General features: G+C 43.6%; 1 protein-coding gene across 1 annotated transcript; it reads right to left on the reverse strand.

Moving 5' to 3' along the window:
- Positions 1-1,402: 1,402 nt before the first annotated feature.
- On the reverse strand, positions 1,403-18,532 carry LOC122925421 (olfactory receptor 6N1-like). Its single transcript, XM_044276781.1, has 6 exons — positions 18,380-18,532; positions 10,565-10,711; positions 8,770-8,782; positions 7,642-7,707; positions 1,602-2,494; positions 1,403-1,417 (listed from the first exon to the last, which is right to left on the reverse strand). The coding sequence occupies exons 1-6, from the start codon at positions 18,530-18,532 to the stop codon at positions 1,403-1,405; spliced, it is 1,287 nt and encodes a 428-aa protein (XP_044132716.1).
- Between the last annotated feature and the right edge of the window lie 320 nt (positions 18,533-18,852).

An 18,852-nucleotide genomic window follows, 5' to 3' on the forward strand; every position in this document is an offset into this window, starting at 1 on the left:
AACGAGTTCCATATAGTTTTTGGAGGGCAGATTTTTTTTTAAAGTTTTTTGGGCACCATGTATTTGAAGGGACCCTGATGTACCCCTACAGTGGCATCCCCAAAAAGTGACCTGATTTTGGAAACTCCCCCCCTCAAGGAGTTTAGTAAGGGGTGCACTGAGCACTTTGACCCCACAGGTGTTTTTACGGAATTTAGAGACACATTTCTCTTTAAAAATGAGAAATTTTATTTTTTATAATAAATTGTTACTTTAGCTCCAATTTTGTCATTTTCACAAGGAGTAACATGAGAAAAGCACCCCATAATTTGCACCTCACAGGTGGTTATAAACTGCCCTCCTTCTCCCCATCATCCTTCTAGCAACCAGGCCACATCCATTCTCAACTTGATCAGCTATTGCTTCTGCTGCCCTCCTCTTCTTTATCTTCCACTCCATTGTCAGCTACCATAACTGAATGTGTGGGTAGGAAATAATTATATGCTGCTGCTGCTACCCCTACTCGACCACCCGTCTAATGCCTTGTCCATCAGGTTCCATACTGTACTGCAGATACTAATGCCCCTGCTGCCATTAATACTACCCCTGCACAGTCACACATCTCCTGCCTTTTCTGTAAGGTTCCATACTGTACTGCAGATACTAATGCCCCTGCTGCCATTAATACTACCCCTGCACAGTCACACATCTCCTGCCTTTTCTGTAAGGTTCCATACTGTACTGCTTCTGCTGCTATGGCCCCACTGCCACTTCTAATACCACTACGCAATTGCCCATCTCCTGCCCTGTATGTCAGAATCTATACTGTACTGCTGCCACTTCAGCTACTACTGCCCCTGCTGCCACTAGTACTACCCCTGCACAGCTTCTCATCCTCTGACTTGTTTGTCAGGATCCATACTGCTCTGTTGCTGCTGCTGATCCCAGAAATTAATAACTTTTTGCAATGTTTCAAAAAAATAAAAATAAAACAATTGCTTCTTCAATATCCTAGAATTCAGACCCACTGTCACCGACACATATATTTCTGTCTGTGGAATTGGTGGAGATAGACTATATATTATATATGCTGTATGTATTCTACATAACACTATACCTGTTGCTACTCCCAAAAAAGGGATCATTTTTGGACTGCTTGTTGAAACTCCATATGCCATTAATACTTTATATACCATTGTTCTAGAGGGGTTCATTATTTTATTTATTTATTTTTTAAAATTTTTGTTTCAAATCAGACAGTGCAGTGTTTTTTAAGCATGCTGATTGTTACAACGACCATACATTTACGAATAGCTATATACGGCACTGTCACTATGACATTGCTAAAGCTGCTTTGGTGTTAAAGAGCTGATTACTGATTCAGGTCAAATTTATTTGGACCAAATTCAATCTGCCTACCGATTCATTTCAGACTTACCTGAAAGAAATTTAGGAAACATTTCATTTAAAATGACAGCTACCCTTTACTTGTCATGTAGCCATGATTACTCAAGCATGTGAGCAGTCTTAGATGATGATGCTGTATTTGTAGGTGCAGCCTACCAAACATTGATTTGTGGACAATTGCCACATATGACACATTTAAGAAATGTTCCCCTTACTGCTTTCTTAATGTCTTTATTCCTCAGACTGTATATAATGGGGTTGATCAAGGGAGTAAACACAGTATATAGCAGGGAGAGGATTTTACTGATGGTCAATGTTTGTTCTCTTGTTGGAACAATATAAACTGTAAACAAAGTGCAGTAGAATATGGAGACCACAATGAGGTGGGAGCTACAGGTGGAGAAGGCTTTCTGTCTACCAGTACTGGATGGGATCCTTAAGATGACAGAAACAATTTGAACATAAGACAATACAATCATTATGGGCGGTGTGATGACCGTCGGTATACTTAGTAAGTCGATTTCAAGTTGAACGGAGTAGGTACCAGAACAGGCAATTTCTATCAAGGGAACAAGGTCACAGAAGAAATGGTCAATGATATTTGGACCACAAAAGTTTAACATCAGTGTCATTAGAACATCAACGAATGCAGCGGAAAATCCTAACAACCAGCAGGTGGCAATCAATCTCATACAATGTGCACTTGTCATGATAGAAGTATAATGAAGAGGATTACAGATGGCCACATATCTGTCATAGGACATCACTGTGAGAAGAAAGCACTCAAATATCTCTAAACTACAGAAAAAATAAAACTGAATAAAACAGCCAGAAAATGTAATAGTGACCCCATTATTCAGTAGACCGTGGAGCATGTTGGGAACAATATCAGTTGTTAATAAGATGTCACTCATGGACAATTGTGAGATGAAAAAGTACATTGGAGTGTGGAGGTTCTTGCTGGAGGACACCAGGGTGATAATCAGGAGGTTCCCACATATTGTTCCATAGTAAACCACGAGGAGAAGACAGAACAGGAATGTTCTTAAATATTGACTGCCTTGAAATCCTAGAAGAATAAACTCTGTGACTAGTGATGAGCGAACTTCTGTTTTAAGTTTGGCGTCTAAAGTTCGGCTTCCGGTTAGCGGAGAATCCCGATATCGATTCAGAATTCCGTTGTGGTCCGTGGTAGCGGAATCAATAATCGGCCATTATTGATTCCGCTACCACGGACCACAACGGTATTCGGAATCCATATCGGGATTCTCCGCTAACCGGAAGCCGAACTTTAGACGCCGAACTTAAAACAGAAGTTCGCTCATCACTATCTGTGACCACAGTCAGATTGTTCTCCTGCATACAGAACAACCATGTAGATTTCATTGCTAAGACGTTCACTGTATCATAAACTAGGACACACTAAGGCAGATCTATAAAAAAGTGTAAAGTAGAACTGGCTTAGTTGCACCATTGCAAAAAATCTGATTCCATCTTTCATTTTTGACAGCTCCTTTGGAAAATGAAAGGTGGAATCTGATTGGTTGCTATGGGCATCTAAGCCAGTTCTACTTTACACCAGTTTGATACTTAGTGTTGAGCGCGAATATTCGAATATCAAATTTTTTGGGCGAATATCGGCACTTTGCTAATTCGCGAATATTTCGAATATAGTGCTATAAATTCGATATTTCAAATATATATATTTTTTTAAATAAATTGTTTATTTTTAACTGTCCTTTGGATTCCTGGCTTCCTGGCTGCTCCAGTCAGTGCCCGTTGCCGCTTCTGCCGACTTCCGTGCTCATGGAGCGTCCCCATCACCATGTAGTAGTAGCCTTAAGTTAAAATCGCAATACGCGATTATTTAAATCGCACATTAATTGCGATAACTAGAATAATGACGAATATTCGATTTCGCCGAATATAAAACGAATATTCTCGAATTCGCGAATTTCGTCGAAATCGAATATGGCACCTGCCGCTCATCACTATTTGATACATTTCCCTCACTGTTCTTTATATAATACATTCCACAACCTTAATGTTAAAATAGCTAATTCCTGTGCGCTTAACCTTCAGTAAGCAACACAAGTAAAGCTGTCCATTCACACTGGATTATTGTTGTGCAATCTCATAACTATGTCATGTAGACGGATGTTATGTGAGGGGGTGGATGCCAACTGGAACAAAGTTCCAAAAGGAACTATGAATGACACAAAATAAATGGTAGGAGGTCACAGGGTGTTCAAAGTGCAACAACTAGAAATGATCACATTTTTTTTAAATTTGATTTGATTCTAATTTGATCACAACAGTCATCAGATTTGATCTGGTTCCAAATAAATTTGATCTAAATAAAAAATGCCCCTATTGCCCTGAAAAGTTGTGTATGACACCATGGTCATCTACATAGGACTGTATTCAACCTCTTTTAGGCTCTTTAAAGCCAAGACAACATTAGTAATGACAAACTGACAGTGACATATAGGGCTATAGGTAAACTCATAGCAGCCGGTGGTACACCATCAGTTTGTTTTTAACCGCTCCAGGACCGCCTAACGCATGGATGCGTCCTGGAGGCGGTCGATTCATTCCTCCTGGACCCATCCATGCGTCATTTCGCGAGAGGCGAGATTTCCTGTTTACAGGATCGGAAGGTAAGCGAGTGGATCTACATCCTGGCAGGCTGTAGATGCAATTTTTTTTTAACCCCTAACAGGTATATTAGACACTGTTTTGATAACAGCGTCTAATATACCTGCTACCTGGTCCTCTGGTGGTCCCTTTTGCTGGAATCGACCACAAGAGGACACAGGTAGCTCAGTAAAGTAGCACCAAACACCACTACACTACACCCCCCCGTCACTTATTAACCCCTTATGAACCCCTGATCACCCCATATATACTCCCTGATCACCCCCCTGTCATTGATCACCCCCCTGTCATTGATCACCCCCCTGTAAGGCTCCCTTCAGGCTCCCGTATGTGTTTTACGGATCCACGCATCCATGGATCGGTACTGCAAAACACATACGGACGTCTGAATGGAGCCTTACAGGGGGGTGATCAGGGAGTCTATATGGGATGATCACCCCCCTGTAAGGCTCCATTCAGACATCCATATGTGTTTTGCGGATCCGATCCATTGATGCGTGGATCCGTAAAACACATACGGACGTCTGAATGGAGCCTTACAGGGGGGTGATCAATGACGGGGGGATGATCAGAGAGTGTATATTGGGTGATCACCCCCCTGTCAGGCTCCATTCAGACGTCCGTATGGATCGGATCCGCAAAACACATACGGACGTCTGAATGGAGCCTTACAGGGGGGTGATCACCCAATATACACTCCCTGATCACCCCCCTGTCATTGATCACCCCCCTATAAGGCTCCATTCAGACGTCCGTATGTGTTTTGCGGATCCGATCCATGGATCCGCAAAACACATACGGACGTCTGAATGGAGCCTGACAGGGGGGTGATCACCCAATATACACTCTCTGATCATCCCCCCGTCATTGATCACCCCCCTGTAAGGCTCCATTCAGACGTCCGTATGTGTTTTACGGATCCACGCATCAATGGATCGGATCCGCAAAACACATATGGACGTCTGAATGGAGCCTTACAGGGGGGTGATCAATGACAGGGGGGTGATCACCCCATATAGACTCCATGATCACCCCCCTGTCATTGATCACCCCCCTGTAAGGCTCTATTCAGACATTTTTTTGGCACAAGTTAGCGGAAATAGATATATATTTTTTTATTTTATTTTTTCTTACAAAGTCTCATATTCCACTAACTTGTGTCAAAAAATAAAATCTCACATGAACTCACCATACCCCTCACGGAATCCAAATGCGTAAAATTTTTTAGACATTTATATTCCAGACTTCTTCTCACGCTTTACTGCCAGGGCAGTATAAATACCCCACATGTGACCCCATTTCGGAAAGAAGACACCCCAAGGTATTCCGTGAGGGGAATATTGAGTCCATGAAAGATTTACATTTTTGTCCCAAGTTAGCGGAAAGGGAGACTTTGTGAGAAAAAACAAAAGAAAATAAAAAAATTTCGCTAACTTGTGCCCAAAACATTTTTTTTCTATGAACTCGCCATGCCCCTCATTGAATACCTTGGGGTGTCTTCTTTCTAAAATGGGGTCACATGTGGGGTATTTATACTGCCCTGGCTTTTTAGGGGCCCTAAAGCGTGAGAAGAAGTCTGGGATCCAAATGTCTAAAAATGCCCACCTAAAAGGAATTTGGGCCCCTTTGCGCATCTAGGCTGCAAAAAAGTGTCACACATGTGGTATTGCCGTACTCAGGAGAAGTTGGGAAATGTGATTTGGAGTGTCATTTTACATATACCCATGCTGGGTGAGATAAATATCTTGGTCAAATGCCAACTTTGTATAAAAAAAATGGGAAAAGTTGTCTTTTGCCGAGATATTTCTCTCACCCAGCATGGGTATATGTAAAATGACACCCCAAAACACATTGCCCTACTTCTTCTGAGTACGGCGATACCACATGTGTGACACTTTTTTGCAGCCTAGGTGGGCAAATGGGCCCACATTCCAAAGAGCACCTTTCGGATTTCACAGGGCATTTTTTTTCAGATTTTGATTTCAAACTACTTCTCACGCATTTGGGCCCCTAAAATGCCAGGGCAGTATAACTACCCCACAAGTGACCCCATTTTGGAAAGAAGACACCCCAAGGTATTCCGTGAGGGGCATGGCGAGTTCCTAGAATTTTTTATCTTTTGTCACAAGTTAGCGGAAAATGATGATTTATTTTTTTTCCTTACAAAGTCTCATATTCCACTAACTTGTGACAAAAAATAAAAACTTCCATGAACTCACTATGCCCATCACGAAATACCTTGGGGTGTCTTATTACCAAAATGGGGTCACTTGTGGGGTAGTTATACTGCCCTGGCAATTTAGGGGCCCAAATGTGTGAGAAGAACTTTGCAATCAAAATGTGTAAAAAATGGCCTGCGAAATCCGAAAGGTGCTCTTTGGAATGTGGGCCCCTTTGCCCACATAGGCTGCAAAAAAGTGCCACACATCTGGTATCGCCGTACTCAGGAGCAGTTGGGGAATATGTTTTAGGGTGTCATTTTACATATACCCATGCTGGGTGAAAGAAATATCTCGGCAAAAGACAACTTTTCCCATTTTTTTTTATACAAAGTTGGCATTTGACCAAGATATTTATCTCACCCAGCATGGGTATATGTAAAATGACACCCCAAAACACATTCCCCAACTTCTCCTGAGTACGGCGATACCACATGTGTGACAGTTTTTTGCAGCCTATGTGGGCAAAGGGGCCCACATTCCAAAGAGCACCTTTCGGATTTCACCGGCCATTTTTTACAGATTTTGATTTCAAACTACTTTGCACGCATTTGGGCCCCTAACATGCCAGGGCAGTATAACTACCCCACAAGTGACCCCATTTTGGAAAGAAGACACCCCAAGGTATTTCATGATGGGCATAGTGAGTTTCTGGAAGTTTTTATTTTTTGTCACAAGTTAGTGGAATAAGAGAATTTGTAAGGAAAAAATAAATAAATAAATAAATTCATAATTTTCCGCTAACTTGTGACAAAAAATAAAAAGTTCTATGAACTCACTATGCCCATCAGTGAATACCTTAGGGTGTCTACTTTCCGAAATGGGGTTATTTGTGGGGGTTTTCTACTGTCTGGGCATTGTACAACCTCAGGAAACATGACAGGTGCTCAAAAAGTCAGAGCTGCTTCAAAAAGCGGAAATTCACATTTTTGTACCATAGTTTGTAAACGCTATAACTTTTACCCAAACCATTTTTTTTTTACCCAAACATTTTTTTTTATCAAAGACATGTAGAACAATAAATTTAGAGAAAAATGTATATATGGATGTCGTTTTAAAAAAAAAAAATTATAACTGAAATTGAAAAATGTCATTTTTTTGCAAAAATTTCGTAAAATTTCGATTAATAACAAAAAAAGTAAAATTTTCAGCAGCAATGAAATACCACCAAATGAAAGCTCTATTAGTGAGAAGAAAAGGAGGTAAAACTCATTTGGGTGGTAAGTTGCATGACCGAGCAATAAACGGTGAAAGTAGTGTAGTGCAGAAGTGTAAAAAGTGCTCTGGTCATTAAGGGGGTTTAAGCTAGGGGGGCTGAAGTGGTTAATAAAAATAAAAAAAAACTGTATAAAAATTATCTTCTTTCAGTGGCAGATACCTTCTTCTTTTTCTACATTTTGTGCCAGATGAATTACAACAAATTCAGATTTTCTGAAATCCAAAACTGTTGGAAAATTCATAATGAATCTGATTCATGCTGAATCGATTTGCTCATCTCTAGGGACAACATACATTTTTTTCTTCAGTTCTTAGACACGGCAAGTTTAGTGGTTTTCATCACATATTTAAATTTTTCCATGGTTTTAATCACATATTTACGTGGTTCACAGCTTACGGTTACAGTCTCTCAATGGGATGTCACATAACACTTACTAGTTTCCAGCTTAATCTTTAAGTTATCATTTATTCAACTCATGTCCAGTTTTTTTTTCCTGTCTGACGTACGGCAGCAGCCTAATCGGTTGACACACTCTTCGGCTCCTTCCTGTTGCAGGATATGTTGCAGGCCTCTCCTAGGCCCATAACGCTACCCCACCCACATTCTCCCCTGCGGCTCCGTTCCACTCTCACTCAGCACCAGTGGGGAGTCTCCATACCTCACCCACTCCTTCCACTAATGTAACAATCAGGAGTAGACATACAGGTTATGGGTGAATGTCCCCATTGGCCTGGTGGCAGCTCACCACATGGATCTATGTAACAACCTTTTACTACATAATCATAGCTCAATTTTCAAGCACCTCATGGTCTGTGAATTTCATCATCAAACTGTGTAAATCCAACTCCTCTTTCCAGCACCAGCATGGGGAAACTTCATCATGCTTTCTGGTGAGAAGCTGTGACAGTCACTCATCCCCAGCCAGGAAATCTGCCCTAATTTCTACAGTCACTGCCCCCAGGGCTGCAACCCTCTCTCACTCATGGTTGCCCAGCTCCCAAGTAATAGGACACCTTCACTCTCTTTTCTCTGATGTTCTTCCCTCAAGCAGCAGGGTCAGTTTTGACTGGAGCCCACTCAAGTCAGTTCATCATGTAAAGGTCTTTCCTGAATTCTACTACATTTCTAATTGTTCTTTTTTTTATTTTTACAAAAGCTTTACTCTAACTTATTTGTTCATATGGAAGCCAAAGTAGAGCACCTTAAAGTGGCCATACCTAGAGCATGATATGTTTAAAAAAAACATCAAAGTAATAAAAAATGTACTGTTTGTTGTGCATTTCTTACCATTCACATCTGGCTACAACATAAAAAAAAAAAAAAGAAGCTTTGAGAAAACACCAGGAAAATGCTAAAAATACAGAAATACTACTCTAAGCTGCATCTGTGCGTTCGGTCTTAGGGCTCCCCTACACATTATTTTTTTTGCATTGTTGAACATAAAAAAACGCCATTCACTTCAAGCGTCTTTCATATCGTTTTTAAGTTTTTTTTTTTATTATGTAACTTTTATAACTAAAATCTATTTGTCTGCAGGCTTCTAAAGCACCACAAACAAAAAGTGGATGTAATGTGGAATTTGCAATAATTTACTTTAGACTTTAAAATAACATCTGGATGCAGATAAAAAATGCTGTATAAAATGCTACACAAACTGTGTGTGAATCCAGCCTATCGGGATGTGTCGGGCCCACAGATACTATCAGCATTTTACAGTAAACATTTGCAACCTTTTTGGTGTGCAGATACACATATCCAGATAGATACTGAGGTGCAGTCAGTGAGGTGCAGAGTAAAAGTGACAAAGCATTCATGGAAGACGCTCTTGATACTGATCTAAGTTCGATAATTTGTATGTTCAGCATCAATAATTTCTCCTGATCGTACGTTCAATCGGCATTTTCATGGAGTTTGTAAAAAAAAAAATTCTTGCAATAAATTCTATTTCCCAAAGTCATAGAATTACCATGAATGATGAAATCCTGTGTCTTCTGTCAGATGATGTGCAGTAGTCAGGCACTTGGGCATTTTATATAGGTTCTACCTGCACATATACATAGCAAGAACGGAAGAGACCCTGGGGACAATAAGGAGATTTATTCATCGTTGCCTTATGGGTCTCCGGTGATCCACTGTAGTCTAAAAATTGAATTATTGACAATTAGCAGTCTGTTCCACGTATTACACAGGTCAATTATTTCAGAAGAGAAAAGAAAAAAAAAGAAAGAAAGGAAAAATGGAAAGGAAAGAAAGAATAGATTACTAAAAACGTCAACTACTAGTTCACATGTTCACATGTTGATGTGATAGGGAGGCAGACATTGGGCACAAATCTTTTTGTGGCACCGATACTGCAGTATTTCCAAAGTCAACTGTCTGTAGTAGTTTCTTCATTGTGTTTGTGGAAAGATAATGACATTTTATTGTGTCTCTTGTCTTTAGGTTCCAGAAAACAGACTTGCAAACCATTTCATGCTTTGTGTGACTATATATGTTAGGCACAAAAATTTCAGGAATTCAGAATGGTTCCAAAGGAAAGACTGAGGTGCAGGCCTTCCCAGAGCCAGAATCTTGGCAGTAGCAGTAACAGTAGAAGTGGTAGTAATAGTAGTTTGCGGTTGTCCTTGGCTTTGGAAAGGCACAACATTATCATTTAGGAGAAAGAGGATGAGGTTGTGCATTTGATGGCTCACTCCTCCTCTTAGTCACAGCAGAATGAGTCTGAGGTTGCTCCTCTGCCTTGCAGCCCCAGAAAAGGCTTTCAGTGGAGCCCTCCCTTATTTTACTGCCCCTTCCTAGTGGGAACCTTCCTTTTTCCTAAGAAGTGTAAAAAAAATAACAAAAAAAAAACACCACGCTCTACAGCATATAGTCAAAAGAGTCTCCCTGTTGAATCAGGAATAGGGACAAGAGCTCATCATGATATCTCACAGTGTGATCAAACTGGCATGGAGGGGGAGGACTCTGATGATGATTGTGTGATGGACAGGACCTGGGAGCTGGATCGGTAGGCTGAGGAGGAGGCAACATTATAGGAGGAGGATGGTGGCAGCGGCAGAAATACAGAACAGAGGAGATGTACCTCCAAAAGAACTGCCAGGGCCATATCTGTTTCAGGATCTGGTGATTCTGCCGACACTGTGGGTGGATTAGGCCCAAAATGTGCCACAGCTAAGCTATACTCGGCTTCTTCTACCTCTGCGTGAGTATCTCTCATGTGGCAGTTGCCCTATGCAAGAACAAAATAAGACATGGGAAGGCAAACACAAACATAGGCACTTCAGCCCTATTGAACCACATGAAATGAAATTAACCCATTCCGTAGACAACCAAAGGTGGCAGCCAGCTACTGCAACAGGAGTTCCCTCCTTCTCCCAGTCCCCCTTGTGGCAGTCAGGACGCATCCATGGGCAGTACGATGTCTTTCACATTGTCTGCTTCTCCCACTCAGTGTCACGGACGGTGTACAGGAAACAAGGCAAAGCAACATGCATAAATGACTGGATCCAAAAGCTAAGGAACCAAAGGGAGACCCCTGCAGAAGACCTGGCACTTTCCCTGGCTGCTCAGCCTGTGCAAAGATCCGAATGGTGGAAGTTTGCATATCCACGTACCTTGACTATATAACCCCTGAGCACCCTACAATAGTGAGGGGACACGACCACCGGCTCCCTACACAAGATACGGAGGGAGTCAGGGTCACCTGGGATCCAGCAAAAAGAAAATAACAGAAAAATGTTCAACACTTAACTTTGTAGTAGACAGGAGAACAAGATCAGCATGCACACACACTCCAGGAAGTAGTATAAGCCGCCCAGAAAAGCATTCTGGGGAGGAATTTAAAGGGAAGCAATTAGTCCAACACATGACAGCTGAGAGAGGCTAACGAGATGAGGAACTGAATACCACAACAAAGAAACTCAAGGAGGAGGTTCTGAAAGGCCTCTGTCAGAGCTTCTCAGCTGTCTGGTTGTGACAGTACCCCTCCCTCTACGAGTGGACTCCGGACACTCAGAACCCACCTTCTCAGGATGGGACCTATGGAAAGCCCTGATGAGACGAGAGGCCTTAATGTCCGTCACTGGGACCCACATCCTCTCCTCAGGACCATACCCCTCCCAATGAACAAGGTACTGGAGAGAACCGCGGACAAGACGAGAATCCACAATCCTAGAGACCTGAAATTCAAGATTCCCATCAACCATAATCGGAGGAGGAGGCAAAGGCGAGGGAACAATGGGTTGAACATAAGGTTTCAATAAGGACTTATGAAAAACATTATGGATCTTCCAAGTCTGAGGAAGATCAAGACGGTAGGCAACAGGATTGATGACAGACAGGATTTTGTAAGGCCCAATAAACCTAGGACCCAACTTCCAGGAGGGAACCTTCAATTTGATATTCTTGGTAGATAACCACACCAGATCACCAACATTCAGGTCCGGACCAAGCACACGTCTCTTATCTGCCACACGCTTATATCTCTCACTCATGCTCTTTAGATTATCCTGAATCTTTTGCCAAATAGATGACAAAGACGAGGAGAATCTGTCCTCATCAGGTAAACCAGAAGACCCCTCTCCCGAGAAAGTCCCAAACTGCGGATGAAACCCATATGCACCAAAAAATGGTGACTTATCAGAGGACTCCTGACGACGGTTATTTAAAGCAAACTCAGCAAGGGACAAAAAAGAATAACAATCCTCTTGATTCTCCGCCACAAAACAGCGCAGATATGTCTCCTGATTCTGATTGACGCGCTCTGTCTGGCCATTCGACTGCGGGTGGAAAGCAGAAGAGAATGACAACTGAACCCCCAAGCGAGAACAGAAAGCCTTCCAGAATCTGGAAACAAACTGCGTGCCCCTATCAGAGACTATGTCTGAAGGAATACCATGCAATTTGACAATGTGATCAATAAATGCCTGCGTCAGCGTCTTAGCATTGGGCAAACCAGGAAAAGGGATGAAATGCACCATTTTGCGAAAACGGTCCACCACCACCAGAATCACAGTCTTCCCCGAGGAACGAGGCAGGTCCGTTATGAAGTCCATGGACAGATGTGTCCAAGGATGGAAAGGAATGGGTAAGGGAAGGAGAGGACCTGATGGCCGTGAATGAGGGACTTTGGCACGAGCGCAAGTCTCGCAGGCTGCCACAAAACCCTCAACCGACTTACGAAGCGCAGGCCACCAGAATCTCCGAGCGATGAGATCCAGTGTGGCTCTTACCCCCGGGTGCCCAGCAAGGACCGTATCGTGGTGTTCTTTAAAAATAATGTGTCTTAAAGCGAGAGGCACAAACAACCTCCCAGGAGGACAAAGATCAGGAGCCTCTGACTGGGCTGCCTGCACCTCTGCCTCCAGTTCAGGAAAAAGAGCAGAGACCACCACACCTTCAGCCAAAATGGGACCCGGGTCTTCAAAATTCCCGCCTCCTGGAAAACAACATGACAGGGCATCTGCCTTCACATTCTTAACTCCAGGGAGGAACGTGACAACAAAATTAAACCTAGAAAAGAACAAAGACCATCTGGCCTGTCTCGGGTTCAGACGCTTGGCTGACTCCAAGTAGGCCAGATTTTTATGGTCAGTAAATACGGTAATAGGGTGTCTGGCTCCCTCTAGCCAATGGTGCCATTCCTCAAAAGCCAACTTGATGGCCAACAATCTCCCACATCGTAATTTCTCTCTGCGGAGGAGAGTTTTCTTGAGAAAAAGGCACACGGTCGCCAATTGGCAGGAGAGGAACCCTGAGACAAGACCGCCCCCACACCCACCTCAGAAGCATCAACCTCAACTATGAAGGGTAAAGAAACATCAGGTTGCACCAAGATGGGAGCGGAAGCAAAACTCTCCTTGATATCAGAAAAAGCCTTACGCGCCTCTACTGACCAAGAAGAAAAATCTACCCCCTTTCTGGTCATATCAGTGAGTGGTTTAACAATAGAAGAATAATTCAAAATGAACTTCCTGTAATAATTGGCAAAGCCCAAAAAACGCATCAGCGCCTTCTGATTCTCAGGAAGCTCCCACTCAAGCACAGCGCGGACCTTCTCGGGGTCCATGCGAAAACCAGAAGCGGAGAGAAGAAACCCCAGAAATTGAATTTCTGGAACCGCAAACACACATTTTTCCAGTTTCGCATATAATTTATTCTCCCGCAGGATGAGCAAGACCTGACGTAAATGTTCCTTATGAGTTTTGAAATCGGGAGAAAAAATCAAAATGTCATCCAAATACACCAATACAAATTTTCCCATCAAATGATAAAAAATGCTGTTCACGAAATGCTGAAAAACGGCTGGGGCATTCATCAAACCAAAAGGCATAACCAAATTTTCAAAATGGCCCTCAGGGGTATTGAAGGCCGTCTTCCATTCGTCCCCTTCTCTGACCCTGACCAGGTTGTATGCCCCTCTTAGATCTAATTTGGAAAAGACTTTAGCCCCAACAACCTGGTTAAACAGGTCCGGGATCAGAGGAAGCGGATAAGGGTCACGAATTGTGATACTGTTCAGCTCCCTGAAATCCAGACAAGGTCTTAAAGAGCCATCTTTTTTCTTAACAAAGAAAAAACCAGTGGCAACAGGTGACTTCGAGGGTCGTATGTGTCCTTTTCTCAGACTCTCAGAGATATAAGCACGCATAGCGATCCTCTCAGGTTGGGAAAGATTGTATAAACGAGATTTAGGCAGCTTGGCGCCTGGGATGAGATTAATAGGGCAATCGTACTCCCTGTGCGGGGGCAAATCCTGAACTCCACTCTCAGAGAAGACATCCGAAAATTCAGAGAGAAAAGATGGTACAGTCTTAGTAGAAACCTCAGAAACAGATGTTGTGAGGCAATTCTCTCTGCAAAAGTCACTCCAACCATTTATTTGCCTCGCTTGCCAATCAATGGTGGGGTTATGTTTAGTGAGCCAGGGTAGCCCCAACACTAGAGGGGTAGGCAAACCGCTAAGGACGAAACATGACACATCCTCAACATGAGCATCACTCACAATTAAACGGATATTGTGAACTATGCCCTTTAATGATTTCTGAGAAAGTGGAGCGGAATCAATCGCAAAAACCGGAATATCCTTTCCCAGAGTGCACACCTGGAAACCATGAGCTATTGCGAATTGACTATCAATGAGATTGACCGCTGCTCCACTATCCACAAAAATCTCACAAAAAATGCGCTTGTTCTCTAGCGCCACCCTAGCCAGCAGGACAAAACGGGAACTACAAGCAAACGGAAAACCTTCAATTTCCGCCTCAACCCTGCCAATAGTAACAGACGGAACATTTTTAAAAGATTTTTTCCTCTTTGTTTCTTTATTATTCCCAGAGAACTGCCTGAATCTCCTAGAGGGACAAATATTTGCCAAATGATTAATACCTCCCCAACAAAAACAAACCCTCCCATGCGGGCTGAATCTTCTATTGTCAGAAGCAATCAACCCCAGCTGCATGGGCTCCTGCTCAGAAGGGGCTGACAGCGACTGAGACCCCTGCGCACAGAATGGGACCGCTGCACAGTCCTGGGACCGAGTATGATAGGAAGGAGAGATCTCTCCTCTCTCTCTAAGACGCCTGTCAATACGAACGGCCTGAGACATAGCAGAGTCCAAAGAAATAGGCCTTTCATGAAAGGCAAATGCATCTTTCAATCCCTCTGAAAGACCATGGCAAAACTGACTTCGGAGTGCAGCATCATTCCAACCAGTATCAGCTGCCCATCTCCGAAATTCTGAGCAGTATATCTCTGCGGATTGTTTACCCTGGCATAAGAGACGTAGTCTAGACTCCGCCAGAGCAATACGATCCGGATCATCATATATCTGACCCAGGGCTAAAAAGAATTCATCCACTGAACGGAGGGGCCGTGCCCCCTCCGGCAGCGAAAAGGCCCAGGACTGAGCGTTACCCCTGAGCAGCGATATAATGATCCCCACCCTCCGTTCCTCATCACCAGAGGAATGGGGAAGAAGGCGAAAATGGAGTTTGCAAGCCTCTCTAAAACGCACAAAATTCTCACTACCCCCGGAAAACGTATCCGGGAGCGAGATCTTAGGCTCAGAACAAACTCCATGAACGCCAGCTGAACCGGTCACTTGAAGCTGAGAAAAAGTCCTGCGGAGATCAGCTACCTCCAATGAAAGACCCTGAAGGCGTTCAGCCAAAAGTGAAACCGGATCCATGCTTGAGACGGTTATGGCGGCTTATAATGTCACGGACGGTTCTGAAAGGCCTCTGTCAGAGCTTCTCAGCTGTCTGGTTGTGACACTCAGACTCCTCCTGCTTCACTCCTATGTCAGTCATCAATAACGGAATGTGTGGGCAGGAAAAAACTCTACTATCTCTCGTGGTGGACAACATGGCCACATATCTATTTGAGATTCTCAGTGTGTGGCAAGATGCATGCCATGGTGGACACCTTCATCAGCTTTTACGGTCAAGGACAATACATGTCTTTCACAACGCACTGAATTTTGAATTTTTTGCATCAGCGATGATGTCCTTCTGACCCTTCTGAGAATTGTGTCCGCTTTTCTCCAATGCTAGGCATTTATCCTCCTCCTCCATGGACCCACTCTGTTCTAAACAGCAGCAAGGAACAGCATCGCTCCCACTTCCCCTCGGTCCTATCACATGTTTCAAGTCAAGTGTAATCATGCTGTGTTGGAGCTGATTGGCCTGGACCAGAGTAGCCACACAGGCAAGCAGTTGCTTAATTACATCAAGCAGCAAACATCCCACTGGCTGTCAACCAGCCAATTCCACCTTGGCAATGTAGTCAGCGACAATAGCAGTAACATCTTGGAAGAAATAACACGATGCCTGCAAGGTGAACATCATTAGCCTTGTCATTCAACACTTTCTATAAAAGTACACTGCCTTGTGCAAGGTGCTATCAATGTTCAGGAGACTGTCCTCACATTTTGGCCATTTTTCATGGCGAAGATTAGAGATGAGTGAATTTCTCAAAAATTCTGTTTGGACGGCTTGCCAAATATTCAAAAAATACTCAATTTGATACAAATTTATTTGTGACGAATCACATTAAAAACAGCTATTTCCTGGCTGCTGAGAGCCTGTATATTGGTATAGAACACTCGAGCATTGCAGAAACACGCTGTGCTAGAGAAACAGTACTGTAAGTCAGTATGACATGTAGATGACAGGAGTCAATCTTAGAATCACTTCACATTTCACTTATTTGGTCAGTTACAGGGCCAAAACTGACCAAATAACTCAAGTGATCTCAGCCTTACATGTCAATGTTAGCGTCAGGTATAAACAACCATGCAGTTAGCCAAGATTCTACTATAGAGTGAAAGAGCGCACTCCTTTTACACCATTGTCAGCTGATTCCAAAGAGATTTCTACAGAACCTGTTCTGTTACACACTGAGAAGAGTAGTGTCTCGCCGACAGAGTGGAGAGGGTGTCAGTAGTAAGTTTCTGTTGATGTCACTGTTCATTTTGCCCTTCTTCTCATCCGTCATAAGAACAACCCCCAAAAAACAGATCCTGTCTTTTAAGCATCCTCCTTCACATGGTCAGCATTTGGTCAGTAATCCATCAGTATTGCTAATGCCAAAACAGAGATGACACGTGAATAGAATATTTGCATGTCTTCTGTGTTTTGTACCCACTCCTGCTTTTGGCTACCAAATCATGATCCAATCCTGATGCAAAGTAGGGACCGTGTGATACAGGCCTTATGGCTGCTGCAAAGACAGGATCAGTTGTGTTTCTAACCTTTCCGTCCTTCTGACAGATCAGAAGAAAGGAAAAATAAATAGTGATGTCAACAAGGCCAAACAGGCACAATAGCGGCCCACTGACAGAGTGGTGAGGTGGCAAAAGCATGAGGAGTCAACCTAGTGGCCAGGTAACAGAGTTGTGAGGTGGAGGGAAAAAGCAGTGGCAGTAACAGCACAAGATGGTGGGTGGCAGTAGGAGCATATGGCAGCAGGTATGTGGCATCAGGCGGGTGGCAACATCTGAATAGCGGCTGAAGCAGGTAGCCAGAAGAAACAAGTCCCTTTTCACAAAGTTTGGTTTTGACACCCAAAATGATCTAATCTGATGCATCAGGCACTGGCGTGTGGAAATCCTGGCTGATCCACCCCTGATTCTTCTTCACAAAGGTCAGTCTCTCCACATTGTTGGTTGAAAGGCAAGTTCTTTTTGGGGTAATAACAGTATGCACCCAGCTGTACTAAACACCCTCTCTGATGCCACACTACTAGCCGGGCAGGAAAGCTTGCCCGGGGTAAACTCGGCCAGTTGCTGCCACTAATCAAGTTTGGCTGCCCAGCAATCCAGGGGATCTTCCATGTATGATGGCAGGGTGCATTCCAAGTATGCCACCAACTGCTGGTTCAGGTTCTGCTCCATGTCTTGCTGCTACTGGTGGGTGGTTTCTTCACTAGGCGGGTGAAGAAAAGTGCTCCTCAGAGACTCTACACTTTAGTTGCTGCTAATGAAGCTGGTACTTTTCCCCCCCCCAGCAGCCATGGCAGTGGAACATGAGTGCAGAGGGTCTCCCCGGTCAGACCTTCATGAGAATGGGCGATTGCACACAAAGCCAGCAGCCAACTGACTACATAGTATGTCTCGATAGTAGCTCAGTTTATCCTCCCTCTCAGCGGGTGTATAAAAGGCCCCCACTTTTGACCTGTAGCTAGGGTCTAATATGGTGGAGAGACAGTAGTCACTACGCAAGCAACCGAGCATGCATTGGACCATTTGCGCAAGGGACTCAGAGGGACACCCTCCCTCCATCTCCACTGCATACTGCCACTGTGTCTCGAGGTAATCTGCCTAGTCTTCCTCATCGCCCTCTAGCTCCTCCTCTCTTGTCACTTGTGCAGAAAAACCACTAATTTCTGTATACATTACTTGTACATAAATGTCCTCCTCCTCCTCATCCAGTTCAGCCCCCACAGGGCCCAGATGGCTATGAGATGTAGGTGCCACGTTTTCTATCCCATGGCCAGACAGATTCATCAGCATCTGTTCCAGGACATAAAGCAGTGGGATGATGTTGTTCATCACGTAGTCCTGGCGACTGAGAAATAAAGTGGCCTCCTCAAAGGGCCTGAGTAAACGGCAGATGTCAAGCATGAGCTGCCACTGGCTAACATAAAAGTTACACAGGGGAGTGCTCCTGTCCATCCTCATTATCAAGAAATTGTTTATGGCCTTCCTCTTCTCATATAGTCGGTCCAACATGTGGAGGGTGGAGTTTCAATGGGTGGAAACGTTGCATATGAGACGATGTTGGGGAATTCCATTCTGCCTTTGCAGCTCAAGAATGGTGTGATTTGCAATGTAAGAGTGGCTGAAGTGCATGCAGTTTCCTGGCCATTTTC

This window comes from Bufo gargarizans, chromosome 2, assembly GCF_014858855.1.
Source record: "Bufo gargarizans isolate SCDJY-AF-19 chromosome 2, ASM1485885v1, whole genome shotgun sequence".
NCBI classification, from domain to species: domain Eukaryota; kingdom Metazoa; phylum Chordata; class Amphibia; order Anura; family Bufonidae; genus Bufo; species Bufo gargarizans.